This window comes from Myotis daubentonii, chromosome 12 (assembly GCF_963259705.1).
Source record: "Myotis daubentonii chromosome 12, mMyoDau2.1, whole genome shotgun sequence".
NCBI classification, from domain to species: domain Eukaryota; kingdom Metazoa; phylum Chordata; class Mammalia; order Chiroptera; family Vespertilionidae; genus Myotis; species Myotis daubentonii.
The window spans coordinates 49,619,674-49,635,339 of NC_081851.1; the positions used below are offsets into that span (position 1 = coordinate 49,619,674).

The 15,666-nt window shown below is 39.3% G+C and overlaps 2 protein-coding genes across 7 annotated transcripts in view; one reads left to right on the forward strand and one right to left on the reverse strand.

Annotated features, from left to right (window-relative positions):
• The window catches only part of RTN4 (reticulon 4), a 54,789-nt gene extending 41,760 nt beyond the window's left edge, over nucleotides 1-13,029 (forward strand). For 4 of the 6 annotated variants that reach the window (XM_059659813.1, XM_059659818.1, XM_059659819.1 and 1 more), the window contains 5 exons: nucleotides 3,085-3,223; nucleotides 10,840-10,909; nucleotides 11,357-11,403; nucleotides 11,606-11,664; nucleotides 12,035-13,029. In XM_059659813.1, the coding sequence (XP_059515796.1) occupies nucleotides 3,085-3,223; nucleotides 10,840-10,909; nucleotides 11,357-11,403; nucleotides 11,606-11,664; nucleotides 12,035-12,077 (358 nt within the window). In that variant the 3' untranslated portion in view covers nucleotides 12,078-13,029. Of the gene's footprint in view, nucleotides 1-3,084; nucleotides 3,224-10,839; nucleotides 10,910-11,356; nucleotides 11,404-11,605; nucleotides 11,665-12,034 lie in introns of those variants that run through there. The other 2 variants (XM_059659815.1, XM_059659814.1) reach the window with 2 other exon arrangements.
• Nucleotides 13,030-13,165: 136 nt separating this feature from the next.
• Nucleotides 13,166-15,666, reverse strand: part of EML6 (EMAP like 6) — a 199,034-nt gene continuing 196,533 nt past the window's right edge. The window contains exon 42 of the mRNA XM_059659822.1: nucleotides 13,166-14,901. Within this exon, the coding sequence (XP_059515805.1) occupies nucleotides 14,877-14,901 (25 nt within the window). The 3' untranslated portion in view covers nucleotides 13,166-14,876. The remainder of the gene's footprint in view (nucleotides 14,902-15,666) is intronic.

The window sequence follows — 15,666 nt, forward strand, 5'->3', positions numbered from 1 at the left end:
ACATGCTAGCATTATGTATCTCATTGCTAAATGGCACAAACCTTACCTTGGATCTTCTGCCTCACTTCATGCTTAGCATGTTTTTCCACTGCCTTTTAAAAATTGGGGTATAATTCACATAAAATTCAGTGATTTTTTTAAAGTATATTCACAGAATTGTACAAGAATCACCATCTCATTCCAGACATTTTTATCACACTGAAAAGACACTTCATACCCATTAGCAGTCACTAATTACCCAGTCCCTGAAGACCACTAACTCATCATGTTTTTAAACAGAGTTGTCAGTTTCTATCAGTAGCACCAGTATTATCCAGTTTTGAAGTTACCTTTGTTTCCATTTCATAGTAAACAAAATAGCTAAATTTTGTTGTTGCCCCTCCCCACCCCAGTTTAGACCAGGTATTCATAAATATACACTACAGCCTATATCCATGGGCCATAGGCTGCCAGCTTTTGTAAATAAAATTTTATTGAAATGCAGCCACACTCAGTCATTTAGCTGCTTTCACGCTGTAATAACAGAATTAAGGAGTTGTGACAGAGACCGTATGGAATTTAACGCCTAAAATACTTACTCTCTGGCCTTTCACAGAAAAAAAATTGCCTACCCCTTTCTGGACTTCACTTGTTACCAAACTGGCTTCTGATTCCCTCAGATTACTCTAACGCTTACAGATGTTGTCAGATTAATTTTTCTCAAATAGCATTTTTATCACATTTTTAGGATGAAATGTTCATTATAGGATGAAATCCAGATATTGCTGTTTTGTCTCTCATTTATCCCTTCTAGGGTTTTGTGTTCATTTTCATGCTGCCTTTTTAGCTCCCCGGATGCCCTAATCTGTCGTGTTTTATTTGGTTCTGTGTTTGGTTTCAAGACCTTGCTACCTAGCTAACCTGCCTCTCAGTGATCTGAGAATTAACTCCTATTGCACTGAGTATGGCTTTAAAATGTTCTCTAATTGTTTTGTATATGAACAATTTTTCAAATAGGTTGTAAACATTTAAAAACTATGTTGGCAAGACAAGTATCTATTTGGGCACAAATGAGTCTGTAACCACCTAGGGCAGTGGTCGGCAAACTGCGGCTTGGCAAACCATGGCTCGAGAGCCACATGCGGCTCTTTGGCCCCTTGAGTGTGGCTCTTCCACAAAATACCAGCTCTTCCACAAAATACCGACTTCTGTGCATGGGCCACGAAGTTTCAATCTCACTGTACCTGTGCGCCCGCACTGGTATTTTGTGGAAGAGCCACATTCAAGGGGCCAAAGAGCCGCATGTGGCTCGCAAGCTGTGGTTTGCCAACCACGGACCTAGGACATTATCCAATTGATGTTAGAGGGAGGCTGGTTTTCAGTTTACAGGAAGAAACCTACTAAATTATTTGGTTTATTATAAAGATTGGTGATTTTTTTCTCTCCAGCTTTCTCTTCATATTGATCAAATGGTGATGTTACATAAGTTTTGGGGGAGAATCCAACATTTACTGAATGGCTCGTGTGTCTGGCCTTATATGTACAAGCAAAAGTTGGAGTGCAGGAAGTTGAAATTGCTGCTTCAACATGGCAGAGCCATATCATTTCACAAATCATTAAGGAATATGATTTTAATTAGTTATATTGGAATATATAAAAACATCATTAAGCCAAAATTTCTAAATTATCTACAGTATAAATTTTATACATCGTTGGATTTTAAAGAAGACTTTTGGGGGAAAAACTAGTAATTTCTGTCTGTATTCTTTATTTCCTTAGAAACCCTTTATTCTTAGCTCAAAGGCTAAATCATTGTATGTCACTAGAAGCCCGATGCACGAAATTCGTGCAAGGACCTTGATCCCAGCCCTGCCACCTCTGCCTCAGCCCCCGCCCACTGTGGCTTTGTCCGGAAGGAAGGACATCTGGTTTAATTAGCATATTATCCTTTTATTATTATAGATCATAGTCATTATGAAGTAAATTCAGCCAACATGCCAGTTTAAACCTATAGGACGGTTTTTCCAACTTCTCCAGTCACACTTTGACATATCCTAGTAATGCCTTTGTTGATCATAGTTTTCCCAATACAATGCTTCTGTCACCTGGTGGTATCATTCCAGATGGGGCCAACTGACTGATAGAATATTCCAGTTTGTAAATAATGAGCAATTAAACTTGCATGATGGCATAGTGAAAATAGAAACAAGGAAACATATTTGGGGCATATTGCAGAGGTAAATTACAGAGAAAAGGAGCTATCAAAGAGGAATGTTATTTTTAGTATAAATAACCAGTGTCCACTGACATGGGGAAGTGGACTGAATAAGGGACTACTTCCAGTAGATTCAAAGAATGCCTGGCACTTCTGATTGGTTCTACTTTGCCAAGATAAAATAGTTTCTTTGAAATAGTAACTAATGAAGCAATTCCTTGCATTGTAGACTTGACTTCCCCTTCCCCATTAGAGTTGTCTTCTTAAAGTTAATAAGTCCAGCTATCTCAGTATAGATTAGGGCATCTAAAAGGACAGTAACTATTATGTTTTACTGGGATTGCCACTATACTTTTGACAGCCTTTCACAGTCTGGGAATTGATATTAGGGGCAATTTAGCCTAAAGATTAGGCTGAGAGAGTGCCATATGTGGAAATGAATGGGATTTTTGTTAGGAAAACTTGATGAAACACATAATGTCAACTTGAAGAAAAAACCAAATCCATGAAAATGACTACCATTTATTGAGTACTACTTTGAGTGATTGTGCTAAGCTCTTTACTCTTTGGATCCCATTTTATAAATGAGGAAACTGAGGTTTAAAGGGAAGACTAAATAACTTTCTGAAGTGACACTGCCAAGTAAGATTCAAGGTTAGATCAGTCTGGCTTCAAAACATATCCTTTTTTCTCTGCTCGTCAGCTGACACCGTATATCAATGAAATACCCCTTGCTTGGTGAATTTCTACATTGTGCTTAATTTGGAAACAGAAGGCGTTTTATAGTGAGATATTTTATTAATGTCTTCTTTTACAGATATGTAATTGCTGGATGCAGACATCCAGGGAGAATCACCCCAGTGACAATTATGGTGTGTTTTGTTCCCCAGGGCATATTTGGAATCTGATGTCGCCATATCCGAGGAGTTGGTTCAGAAATACAGTAATTCTGCTCTTGGACATGTGAACTGCACGATAAAGGAACTCAGGCGCCTCTTCTTAGTTGATGATTTAGTTGATTCTCTGAAGGTAAGTTTATTTGCTTTTCATTTTTGACATATCCAGAATTTAATATCAAAAGAGTTAGGAGTGTCATTCTATTTTTCTATATTAAGGTAAATGATAAAGACATAATGAAATCATGTTATAGTAAACTTGGGTATCAAAATTCAGAATCCAATCAGCTACTTGAAATGAAGGAAAAGTACTTTGTCTTTTTAAAGAAAAATAAGTTGTAAATTCATAGTTTTAGGATCCACAAGAATTAAAGGGAATTTTGACAGTAAGGATAAAGATTAATAGATTTAATGCCAGATGTGCCTTAATCTGTTTTGATTTTGTTTTAGAGTCTAGCACTTAATTTCTTATCTTGTGTGTGATTCATATGCACACATAAGCTATTTCCTATCTTGGACTCTTTCTTGGCATGTTTATTCTGCAAGAGCTTGAATATTCTGAAACACCTCAACTAATCTTCAGCTGGTAATTATAAAGATTTTCTTTAGAGTTGGGATCTTGCTACATAGCAGCTGTTACAGTCTCACCTTGCAAGTGAACTCTCCCAAGGTTCAGACTGACTCAAACCACTAAACAGCCATGTAACATGAGCCCTAGCACTGGGGCCGTGGGGACATTCGCACTTCTTTATGTAGAACTTGCCATTGTGTTTTGTGTCACTGCTTGCAACTCTGCTTCAGAGACAGACTTGTTTCCAATCTAGTAAGCCTGTGTAGAAATGCACTGTGGTAGTAACTATCATCATTTTTCTTTTCCTAGAGTAATGCACTGGTTTGCAATTTATCATGCAAGTCAAGGATATCACAGCAATAGGATGCTTGGGCCTTTAGGCCCAGTGAAACTATTTCTGGGCTGGTCAGAATAGGTTGAAATGCCCAAACTGCTTTTAACAAACATCTTAGCCTTAATAAGCCAATGGATAGACTTTATTTTCAGCTGTATGCCTCTCTCAGTATAAGACTTAGAGCCCCACTTAGTTACTAATAAGATTGATAGTAATAATTTACTTTCCTTTTCTTTCTTCTTTTGTATAGAGTGCTTGCATTTGGTGCTTATTTGTAGTAGTGCTTTGATGTCAGTCTGTAAATTAAAAAGATCGCGGGTTTTTTTTTATTGATTTCAGAGAGGAAGGGAGAGGGGGAGAGATAGAAACATCAATGATGAGAGAGAATCATTGATCTGCTACCTCCTGCTCTCCCCACACTGGGGGCCGAGCCCACAACCCAGGCATGTGCCCTGACCAGAAATCGAACGGTGACCTCTTTGTTCTTGGGTTGGTGCTCAACCACTGATCCACACCAGCCAGGCTCTTTGTTTCTTAATACTGGGGGAAAAAGACTTCCATTGAAATTATAGTTTACTACTTTTTCTCCTTAAGGGTTAGCAGTACTTTTGAAAAGAAAAAGTAAAAGAAGAAATTTATATGAATGATTTTCCTGAGTAGCAGTATTTGGCAAGTCCAGAGCTCAAGGAAAGCTGCTTGGTAACTTCCCCAGAAGGCGATTCTTTTAGGCCTCCAAATAAGTAATAGTTGTTTCAGTTTATTAGCACATAGAATGAACTTTGCTTTTTAAAAAATTTTGCATTGAGTTTTATTGGGGTGACATTGGTTAATAAAATTATATAGGTTTCAGGTATACATTTCTGTAATTCACTCTCTCTATATTGAATTGTGTGTTCACCACCCCAAATCAAGTGTCCTTCCTTCACTGTTTATTCCCCCCTTACACCCTATTCCAGGGGTCCTCAAACTTTTTAAACGGGGCCAGTTCACTGTCCCTCAGACCGTTGGAGGGCCGGACTATAGTTTAAAAAAAAACTATGAACAAATTCCTATGCACACTGCACATATCTTATTTTGAAGTAAAAAAACGAAACGGGAACAAATACAATATTTGTATTTGCATGTGGCCTGCGGGCCGTAGTTTGAGGACCCCTGCCCTATTCTTTCTCCCCCAACCCACTTTCCTGCTTGTAATCACCATACTGTTGATCTTCATATTTAGGTCTCAAAACCTATTGAGGCAAAAGAATAAGGCAGGGGATCTTTTTCTCCAGATGCAAAGGTGCTGAGTTCACACTCTGATAATATACATGAAGGGTCTGCCTTCATCAACCTTGTGGTTCCTGCTGCGTGGGGTGTACCACCACAGTACATTCCTACACAGGCAGAGATTAACGTTTTCTTAATGTCGTTATGTGTGAGGAGTACAATTCCATCTGTTTGCTTCCACTGAATAAGGCGACTAGAGAACACAGGATACTTGCTCAAAATGTCTCTTATTGAAAAAAGCTGATAAAAAAAAACTTAGTGCTCTTGGACTCTTCATAAAAATGACTTAACATTATTGTCTTTCTAGCGAGAATTCCTTGAGCAATTGTCACTCACTTTATATAGAGAGCATTTTTTTTTAAAGAAAGTGATTTTTTAAGCTTTATTACTATGTGTCTTTTAGCCACAGAAGATAGTAGGAGTCATATTTTCTCTCCCAAAAGCAAGCAAAAAAAAAAAAATGGTTTTTTAAGTTCTCATTGTTTTTACCTTTTCAATGTAAAGGAAAGTTGGATTTGCCTTGATTTATTTCCTTGTATTCAGATTTTAAATCTGTGGAAAGTTTACTAATAAATAACCCCCATCTCTCCAGTTACCAGATGAATTTGTGGAACACTCAGTTTCTTTAATTTTTAGGAACCTGCTTTTTATTGGAATTACTTTGATTTTAAATGATTCATAGCTGGGAAAATGGAAACCACCCTAATTTCAAGAAAATACAGTGGCAATTAGTCTTCATTTGTAATTTTTTTTTTTTAATTTAGAAAAATAGACATTGCATCAATCTCTGTGGCTCATTTTAAGTAATAGCTTCTAAACAAAAATTTAAGAGTTTCCTCTAATTCATTGTCTTCTTAAAGGTTTGGTGCCCTTTAAATTCACTTAATCTACATTTCTAGATTCTGGGTCACAATTACCACTACTTCTATTTGAAACCTTCTTTCTCAGAAATTGAAAATTTTAGAGCCACTATTGTTAGCACACGAAACTTTTCCTTCTTCTTGCTTATTACCTTCTTGGGGCAGTGTGAGGGAGGAACCTATCTTTCAAATGTGATGGAAGAAATGACCAAACTTCAGGGTTCATTAGAGCTTATGAAATAGACCTGATGTGAGACAGTGGTTATCATGGTTCATTAGAGCTTATGAAATAGACCTGATGTGAGACAGTGGTTATCATTGGGCCTGGTCTAGGTCTCCTCTGGTGGATGACTTGGACAAATAAAAATGTGTTCTGCACATCTCTCCTTTTAAATTCTGTATGATCATCCCATTTGTTCTGCTCCATTGCAATTAACTATAAAATTCTAATTCTTAGAAAATATTTCAAGTGTCCATAGATGGAGCAACAATCCATTTCTCAAAGGATTAATTCTAGGCAACTATTATTGGAAAATCATTGACAAAATAGTTGTAATTCCATTTAGTAGAACTTATTTCAAACAATAGTATAAAATTTCATCACAGCCCAATGTTTTGACCAGTCCACCGGCTTCGTTTTAAAAGTTGTATTTTGTAAAGTGGGTTTGTTCAGTTGGATGCCAGATATAAGGTGAGGGAAGGAGATGAACGAAAGGCAAAGTAAAGGAGGATTGTTCTCTAGTAAGATTAGGTTGTGAAAGCTGTCTATGTATCCTTTTCTTGGAGAGTCTAATATATGTTAGTTTATTAGTACCTGAGGAGTCAGAGGCTGGATAGCTTTATTTAACCTAGTATCTGTCAGCCTTGTTTAAATTAACACCCATTAGCACTGGAAAACTAATATAAGATACTTGAACAAATTTAAACCACCTAGATAAGGTTTACTTCCATTTCTGTGATTGACCTTTTGTATAAGGGATCGTTGATAATGGTTCTTGTTTTAAAACGGTCCTCACTCAATCTTTGCTGCACATTGGAATCATCTAGGACCTCTAGGTGCTAAAATTTTTACCTGGGAATGGAGGGTGAGGGGTTCCAACCCATGAAATTGTGATTTAATTTATCTTTGGGTACTGCCTGGAGGATTACTGTTTTTAAAAGTTATGGCATTGTCCTAGCTGGTTTGGCTCAGTGGCTAGAGCGTCACCCTATGGATTGAAGGGTCCCAGGTTCAGTTCCAGTCAAGGGTACATGCCTGGGTTGCGGGCTTGATCCCCAGTAGAGGACATGCAGGAGGCAGCCAATCAGTGATTCTTTCTCATCATTGATGTTTCTATCTCTCTTTCTCCCTTCCTCTCTGAAATCAGTAAAGACATATTTTTTAAAAAAGTTGTGGCATTAAGTGGTAAACCCTGGGTTATAGTTTCTCCCCACTCCCAACCCAACCCCTGCTAAAGAAGAAAAGCATATGACATCCCTGCTGGGCTCAGCTTTGGGGCTTCTTGAGTAAGGCTTTGAGTTTAATTAGAAGGTTTTTGACTTTTGAAACCTCAAGTCCCAAGAAAAAGTCTAATTTTATTTATTAGATACTAAGACCAGATATTTTAGGCCAAGGTTCTTATTTTTCTGTCACATGGCTTTGGGTGGTAAAGGCCAGATTCTGTACGACAGCAGTCTTGTGATTTTCAGTGAAAATATATGCTAAAATTGTAAGAACATTTCTAGCTATAGTTGCCTGAACATCAGCCAAACCATAATGTTCCAGAATACAATCTTAAATCTAAAAGTGAGGGGGGAAAAGCCTGAACTCCAGAAATAGCTGACCCAAAAGAACATTAAAATCTAGCCCCCGGGCTCTTAAGTTATTAACATACACATTTTGACAGTTTCCTTTCTGGTTTCTTTGGCTCACAGACATATTAGAAGGGAAATGGGCTGCAGGAAATGTGGAGACAGTCAAAGTGATACGATGAATGAGGCTGAAGATGTCAAAAAACGTCAAAGTGTTTAAAAATGCAGAAAAAGTTTAAAAATGTCAGAATTGCCAAAGTCGTTTCTGAAATTCTGTTAAGTACCCTCCCTTCATTTTCTTTAAAAATGCACCCTCCACCCCTATTGAGACGTCATCTAATAAAAATCTGTAGAGCTTTTTAGTGAGGTATGTGATACACAAACCTCATTCCCCTGGACAAAAGACAAACAAGACATGGCCCTTGTCCTCTTTCATCAAGTATTTGTTAGAGCTTCACTGGACTTTGTCCCTCTTTCCTCCAGTTTCATTGCTGCCCAAAGAATTGAACTTTGACTCCCCTGGTTTATTTGCTTTGGCTGTAACGTTGCAAAGTATTTGCACGTGTTTATTGACCTTCTTCTGCCTCTTTGTAAAGCGTGCGTACTCATGATGAATTCCCACGTATAATGGTTACTCTGCGTCAGTGGTCGGCAAACTGCGGCTCGCGAGCCACATGCGGCTCTTTGGCCCCTTGAGTGTGGCTCTTCCACAAAATACCACGTGCGGGCGCGCATGTACAGTGCGATTGAAACTTCGTGGCCCATGCGCAGAAGTCGGTATTTTGTGGAAGAGCCACACTCAAGGGGCCAAAGAGCCTCATGTGGCTTGCGAGCCGCAGTTTGCCGACCATTGCTCTAGGTGGTTTCATGGTATAGCAGAGCAGATAGATTCTGGAGTCAGGTAAACCTGAGATCACTGCAATCCTGGTCTGGCAACTTGCATCTTGGTTTCCTCCACTGTAGGGATAACAATAGCGCATAACTTTTGATGAGATTAACTAACCTAATGTAAGTTAAAACAGTGGTAGTTGCTGTTTTGTTATGTAACAGTTACAGTAATTGTGTATTTGCTGGATGCTAGTTCTTACCATCACTCCTTTCTCTTTGGGCGGAGTGTACTCCATTCAACCCTTACCCCAGTATTTTTGTTTTAGGTGTCTGAAGTGTCACATTTTCTTCAAACTTAGCTGCAACATTTAAAAATTCTGTGATAGCATTTAAAGATGTGAATTTGTTTTTTCTTTTAAAATGGGGAAATTTGGTTACATTGGCCTGCAATAATTGCATGGCAACCGTCAGTGGAGCTGGGCTGCGGGTACCTCCTGGAGAGGGAGAATGCATGCATTTGTTTGCCTCAGTCCTCCCCTGCAGACACTTGAGGCCTCCCCCTGGAGAAGCCTGGCTTTAGGGAGTGTCCTCCAAGAGGCAAGTGCAGTGACCCTTGAGTCCCTTAGGTAGCGTAGGTGTGAAGTCTCAGGCTTCTCTCCTTGTGGGCTTGGAGTGGGACACCTTGCCAGTGACCAAATTAGGACTTATTTTTAGCGTGTGTCTGTTAGTATCTGAATTCTGTCATATAGGGTGCCTTTATTGCCAAAGCAATTTCTTCTAAAATGTGGCAGGTGGACTCTTTTCCCTTTAGACTTGTAAGTGGTAATGGAGGAAAATAGCCCTGTTCCTCTATAGTAAACTTGCTCAAGTGCAGAAATTATATTTAGCTTCTGCAATAGGAGTTTGTAAAACTGGGGGGTTGGGGGGAGGCTTGCTAACTAGAGTCATGCTTCAGACCTTTACCAGCGGTTCCATAGGAGTTGCTAAGACCAGGGCAGCATTTAATTTTTGATTTTCAATTGACAGGTGTTTATTTGCTTGAACAATTAAAATTCAGCTGTAGGGGTGATCAGTATTGCTATTTGTAGAACTGATGGTGGAGGAATCCAGAGTGTCCTCCTAGCCCAGTGATGGCGGACCTATGACACGCGTGTCAGAGGTGACACGCGAACTCATTTTTTGGGGTTGATTTTTCTTTGTTAAATGGCATTTAAATATATAAAATAAATATCAAAAATATAGGTCTGGTTGCAAATATCAAAAAATTTCTATATGTGACACGGCACCAGAGTTAAGTTAGGGTTTTTCAAAATGCTGACACGCCGAGCTCAAAAGGTTCGCCATCACTGTCCTAGCCTGTAGTAAAGAAGCTTACTACAGCTTGATCACCATAATTACTGCTCAGTACCCAGCTCATAGTAGGCACTCAGTCAGGTTTTGTTGCATGTAGAAAGACCAAAAGGGTGAGCAAACTATCTGGGCTGTGGCCTGTTTTGTACAGCCTGGGAACTAAGAATGTTTTTTACATTTTTAAAGGATAATATTCAAAGAATATGTGACAGAGAGCTGGGTTAACTATGGCTGTTAAAACATGCATCCCTGGGCAAACAGGGCCTCTGATCCTTAATAAAATGCTAGAGGTGATATTTTTGGTACCTGGAACTTAATCTGTTTGATAAGTCCTCCCTGCCCTTCTGTTACTCACTCAGATGTCTGACCTGTCAATGTCTGAATTACTCAGCTCATGAAGATCTTACAGCACTTAATTTGTTAGTACTTAAAATCAGTTTTAATAGTGAATTTTCACAGTACTTTTTCAGTCTTCCCATTTGAAAGATAAATTCTGTCTTAGAACTGGAGTTACTATGGTATAGCTTTGGCATGTTTTCTGATTTCAGAGAAAACAGAATCGACTACTTGGTAGTATAGTCCAGAGAAAATGAATCAAATCTATTGTTTTAATTAGGATTCTAAAATATCCATGTTACTATACCAAGTCTCCAAGGACTATGCTTCTACTAGTTTGGCATTTACGTGGGATGCTTTTATTTGAAGCTTAATTTAGTTTTTAATAGGCTAACGTTATTTTCTTATAGTTTGCAGTGTTGATGTGGGTATTTACCTATGTTGGAGCCTTGTTCAATGGTCTGACACTACTGATTTTGGGTAAGTTTATAAAAGCATTGGAATGAAAAATTGCAGGGGGAAAGAAGTGTGTATAAGGAGATAAGAGATTTTATGGAGAATATTCTTATATTGTAGGAAAAATAGAGGAGGTGTGGTTGAGGCTGTGACCTCTTTAAATAAATTGCCGATAGTATTTATTGATATGCTACTTTAATTCCTGAAGACTGCTCCGCTCACAGTGACAAAGCAGGGCAAGGTGGCCTTGCCTGTATTTTATAAAGTCTGTGTGGCATGATTGGGAGCCAGGAGTGGTTCTTGCAGCCTCCTTGGTTAATTCATTGCCCTGGCGTGGCCTCCCCACCACTCCCCGCAGGGGCACCCAAGAGAGCCTGGCCTGCTTAGGAGTGTTGCGGGTTTGATGGCTTTTCAGTGTTTGTCCCCTAAATCATACCAGTCTATTTTAAAGGTTGTGTATTTCCTTTTCAGCTCTGATTTCACTCTTCAGCGTTCCTGTTATTTATGAGCGGCATCAGGTAATTTGACTGAATTTCAGAATACAGAGGTCACTTTATTATGTGGAACTTACAAATGTATCACAGTGCCAGTTTCCAAAGTCTTATACAAGTGAGCGATAAGGTGGTTGCTTATGCCTTTAATTTGTTGGGTCATAGTAACAGTTAATCAGATTCTTTAGCAATGGAAATGTTCTGATATCTCCCCTATCCTTCTCTTCAGGCGCAGATAGATCATTATCTAGCACTTGCAAATAAGAATGTCAAAGATGCTATGGCTAAGTAAGTATTTAAAATCTGCAACTTTTTTTTTTTTTTTTTTTTTTTTACCAAGGATAAGGTGTACTGGACTTTGAGAACAGTGCAGTAGCAAATCTCCATCAGAACTACAGTGTGACACAATTGCCAAAAGATTTTTTTCTAACTGTTGGGTATTACTTCTACATTAATAATTTTACTTAAGGCTTTGTTTAAAAGTAATTCATGAGGCCATGGCAGTGAAAATCGGAGCTTGACAGCCTTGGGATTTCATTTCTTGTTTAAGCTAAACTATAACAAGTCATTCTTGAAGGAAAGCCTTTTAAGAAGCAGAAAACAAGATACTTAAAACATTTTTACATTGACCTTTCCCCCCCCCCCTTTTCATTTGTAGAATCCAAGCAAAAATCCCTGGATTGAAACGCAAAGCTGAATGAAAAAAAGCTGAAATGATTCACAGTAGGAGTTTATCTTTAAAGGGGTATACATTTGATTCCATGGGGGAGGGTCAGGGAAGAATGGCGCCTTGACATTGCAGTGTCACAGGTCTTTATTTTTAGCAATGCAGTGTCTGGGGAAAAATCACCTTGGCTGCCGCGTGTTCATCATCTTAAGTATTGTGAGCTGCTATGTATGGATTTAAACCGTGGTCATACTTGTTTTTCCTATCCGAGGCACTGGTGAATGAAAAAGATCTGAGAAAGCTGTATATTATACTTTGTTGCAGGTAGTCTTGCTGTATTTGAGGAATTGCAGAGAACATGAAGCTGAAAAAAAAAACCCTTTTCACAGTTTGTGCACTGTGTGTGTATGGTCTGTGTAGATTGATGCAGATTTTCTGAAACAAAATGTTTAGACGAGATCATACCACTAAAGCAGGAGTGGAAAAGCTTGCCTTTCTGGTATGTTCTAGGTGTATTGTGAATTTTACTGTTATATTAATTGCCAATATAAGTAAATATAGATTATATATATATCTATATATATAGTGTTTCACAAAGCTTAGCCCTTTACCTTCCAGCTTCCCCACAGTGCTTGATATTTCAGAGTCATTGGTTATACATGTGTAGTTTCAAATACATAAGCAGAAGAAAATATATTTCTAGGCGCACTACCATCTGTTTTCAACATGAAAGGATGCCATCCATGCACATAGAACTCACCATATAAACTTCATCGCACAGACTTACCGTAGTTAATTTTGTCACAAACTCTGAATCTATGGACTGAATCTAATGCTTCCAAAAATGTTGTTTGCAAATATCAAACATTGTTATGCAAGAAATTATGAAGATTTATACAGTTGTGGTTTAAGCTGTATTGAACTAAATCGTGGAATGCCTTGTGAACTGTAAAAGCGAAGTATCAATAAAGCTGATAGACTTAAAATATGTTTGGTATTTTGGTTTCATGAAACTATAGCAGTGAAAAGTACACACAAAGGGGGAATAGACTTTGTTTCAGCCAGTGAGGGTTTCAGCTTATCGTGCAGCTGTGTTTACTGAATCAAATCTGACACACACCAAAATGTCTAAATTTTTTTTATACTTTGATAACTGAAAATAAATTCATGCACCAATTATTTTAACAGAGAATACAGTGCAGGATTTTTGAACATACATAAAATCATACCATATAAATGTTTACTAGAAGTTTTCTTGATACACAGACACTATTGCTCTGTAAATATAGTTGTACATATCAATATTTCTATGCAAGATTCAATCATATGAAAGGTCAGTGGTACAATATAGGCAGACATGGTTATCACTCAGCATCACCAGTCACATGGTTACAGAAAACAATTAGGACTGCAGAGGGACTCTAACTGGGCCCATCAACCTATCAGTGGATTAATGTAAGGCATTAATAAATTGGCATATAAAAATAGCTTAATGAATGACCTAATCCATTTAGAATGCTGAAGCACTTCTGTGGTAAATGCTAATCTAGTTCATTGAAACTGCTTCATTTCACCTTTTCTCTAGACTGACAACTGCAACTAGCCAGTAACTTAAGATCCAAAATTTAGTTCACTGACCGCAAGGACTCACTGGTATATATGTGCTCAGAGTCACCAGTGCCTGCCTCCAGTGTGTGCCCTCAGTCCCTCCTGTCAGTGCGTGGCTGAGCGTCAAGTATAATTGAGGTGGTTTGGAGCTGTCTTCTGGGTAAGATTGTCCAAGTCACATTCTGTTAGCCAACCCACTCTGAGGAACGCTAAGCTAGATTGTTTTATCAAATATTGTTTGAGTTTAGGGATTTGTTCTGCAGGTTATATATAAATTCAGAAGCAAATCAGTGGTGTCCAGCCTCAGATCACCTCATTTGTTCCCATTTTACATTTAACAAGATAAATCAGCTCATCCTCCTGGAACTGGGTGAGCTTTTTTTGCTTCTATTTTGGATTTGGCACTAAACATAATGAACACTCATCCTACTCCCTCCCGCCTGGATTTGTTTCTCTGTTGCTCACCTTCCTACAGCCACTACCTCCCCAGCGGGGAACTGATGCCCTTCCTTGGGGAAGCCTGGACACAAACACGGGACGTGGGCGACAGACCAGGAAACTCCCGAGTAGCCCTCCTCAGTGTGGAAGTGTTAGCACCTGATGTATAAAGGAGATCATTTGTGGGAGGTGAGACAGCAGCCCACACAACTGGAAACTTTCAAAGGCACTTAATGGATAGAAAACTCTGCAAACGAAACGTTAAAAAATTAAGTTTCTCAACTCGTTTATACATGGCTCATTTGGTTTTGAAAGCTAAATGCGGAGAACAGAGGCTATCGATAGTTCTAGGACTTCGGTCCATCTACCTTAAGCTGTCTTAACTTATTTGTAAAAAAAAATGAACAATTTTTAAAGAATATAGAAACATAATAAAACATCTTTTGCAAAAGTTTTGATGCAAATTAAAAGCTACATATTGGTTAGGGTAACTGAGGCTTTCAATTTTGTCAGTGGGCTACATTGTCAGGATGTTTTGTCAATGTTGTTAGTACATAGAGTTTTTAGTCTCGGGAACAGAGGCAAGCAGTCTTTAACATGTTAGAACTGACCTTCCTTCTTGGCATCTCGGTTTTGGAGACCCCCGAGTGCAGTCTTACCACTTCTCTGGCGGAGCTTGTGCGCCTGCAGCGTTGGAGGCGTTGCCCAGCCGCTGGGCGCCTCGTCGCTGCCTCTGCAGGTGCTGGGTGGGAGCAGCAGCAGCAATAAAGGGAGAGGTTTCTGGCCTTTACAGACATCGCCACACAAATATACTGAAAAGGCAGAGCAAACAGCCACTGTGCCTGGTGGACATCATACTTTATCAACTGAGAAAAACCACCTTGCCAGGGGCTCCCAAGTCCAGCGCAGGTGATGCAGAGCATGTCAGTTTCGGGAACAAAAACCATGAACCTGGGATCTTGCCACCAATTAAAGATCGTTTTAAAAAAATTATTATTATCAAAGGTTTTGTGTGGTTTTTTTTTTCTGGCTCTCTCAGCAGCCAGACTGTGCTGAACATGAGGACTTTGGGCAATTTGACTTCACACTCTCTCTCCTGTTACTGTTGAAAGGCCTTATCAGCTCCACTTGAGTACGAGAGCCCTTCTAGTGTTCAGCACCGAGCCAGGGATCACAGCATGCTCCCCCGGCTACAACGGCCTCGGGGCCTTGCATCTTAACGGTTACTGCTAAGTCTCATAGCAATCGAAAGTCACATCTCTGCATCTCCTGCCCTGGGTGACCGATTCTCTTCTGTCTCCTATTGCTGGCTTGTTTGCGGTTTGGCCGTTGCTGCTTGGTGCTGCTTTGAATGGGTGTTTACCCTCCACCGGAGCTGCTGTCAGAACTATCTCAAGGGCTCTAAGTGCCGGGAGCAGTTGGCACAGCAGACGGGAGGTGGGTACTCCCAGGCAGGTCCTCAGAAAGCTTTCTTTGGGGCCATTTTCTAAACAACGCTTTTCGGTAGGAAGTGAGTTGAAATTCTCTATGGTGCCTTGTCCACAACCTCACTCGGACCACTTAAAAAATACCTGCAA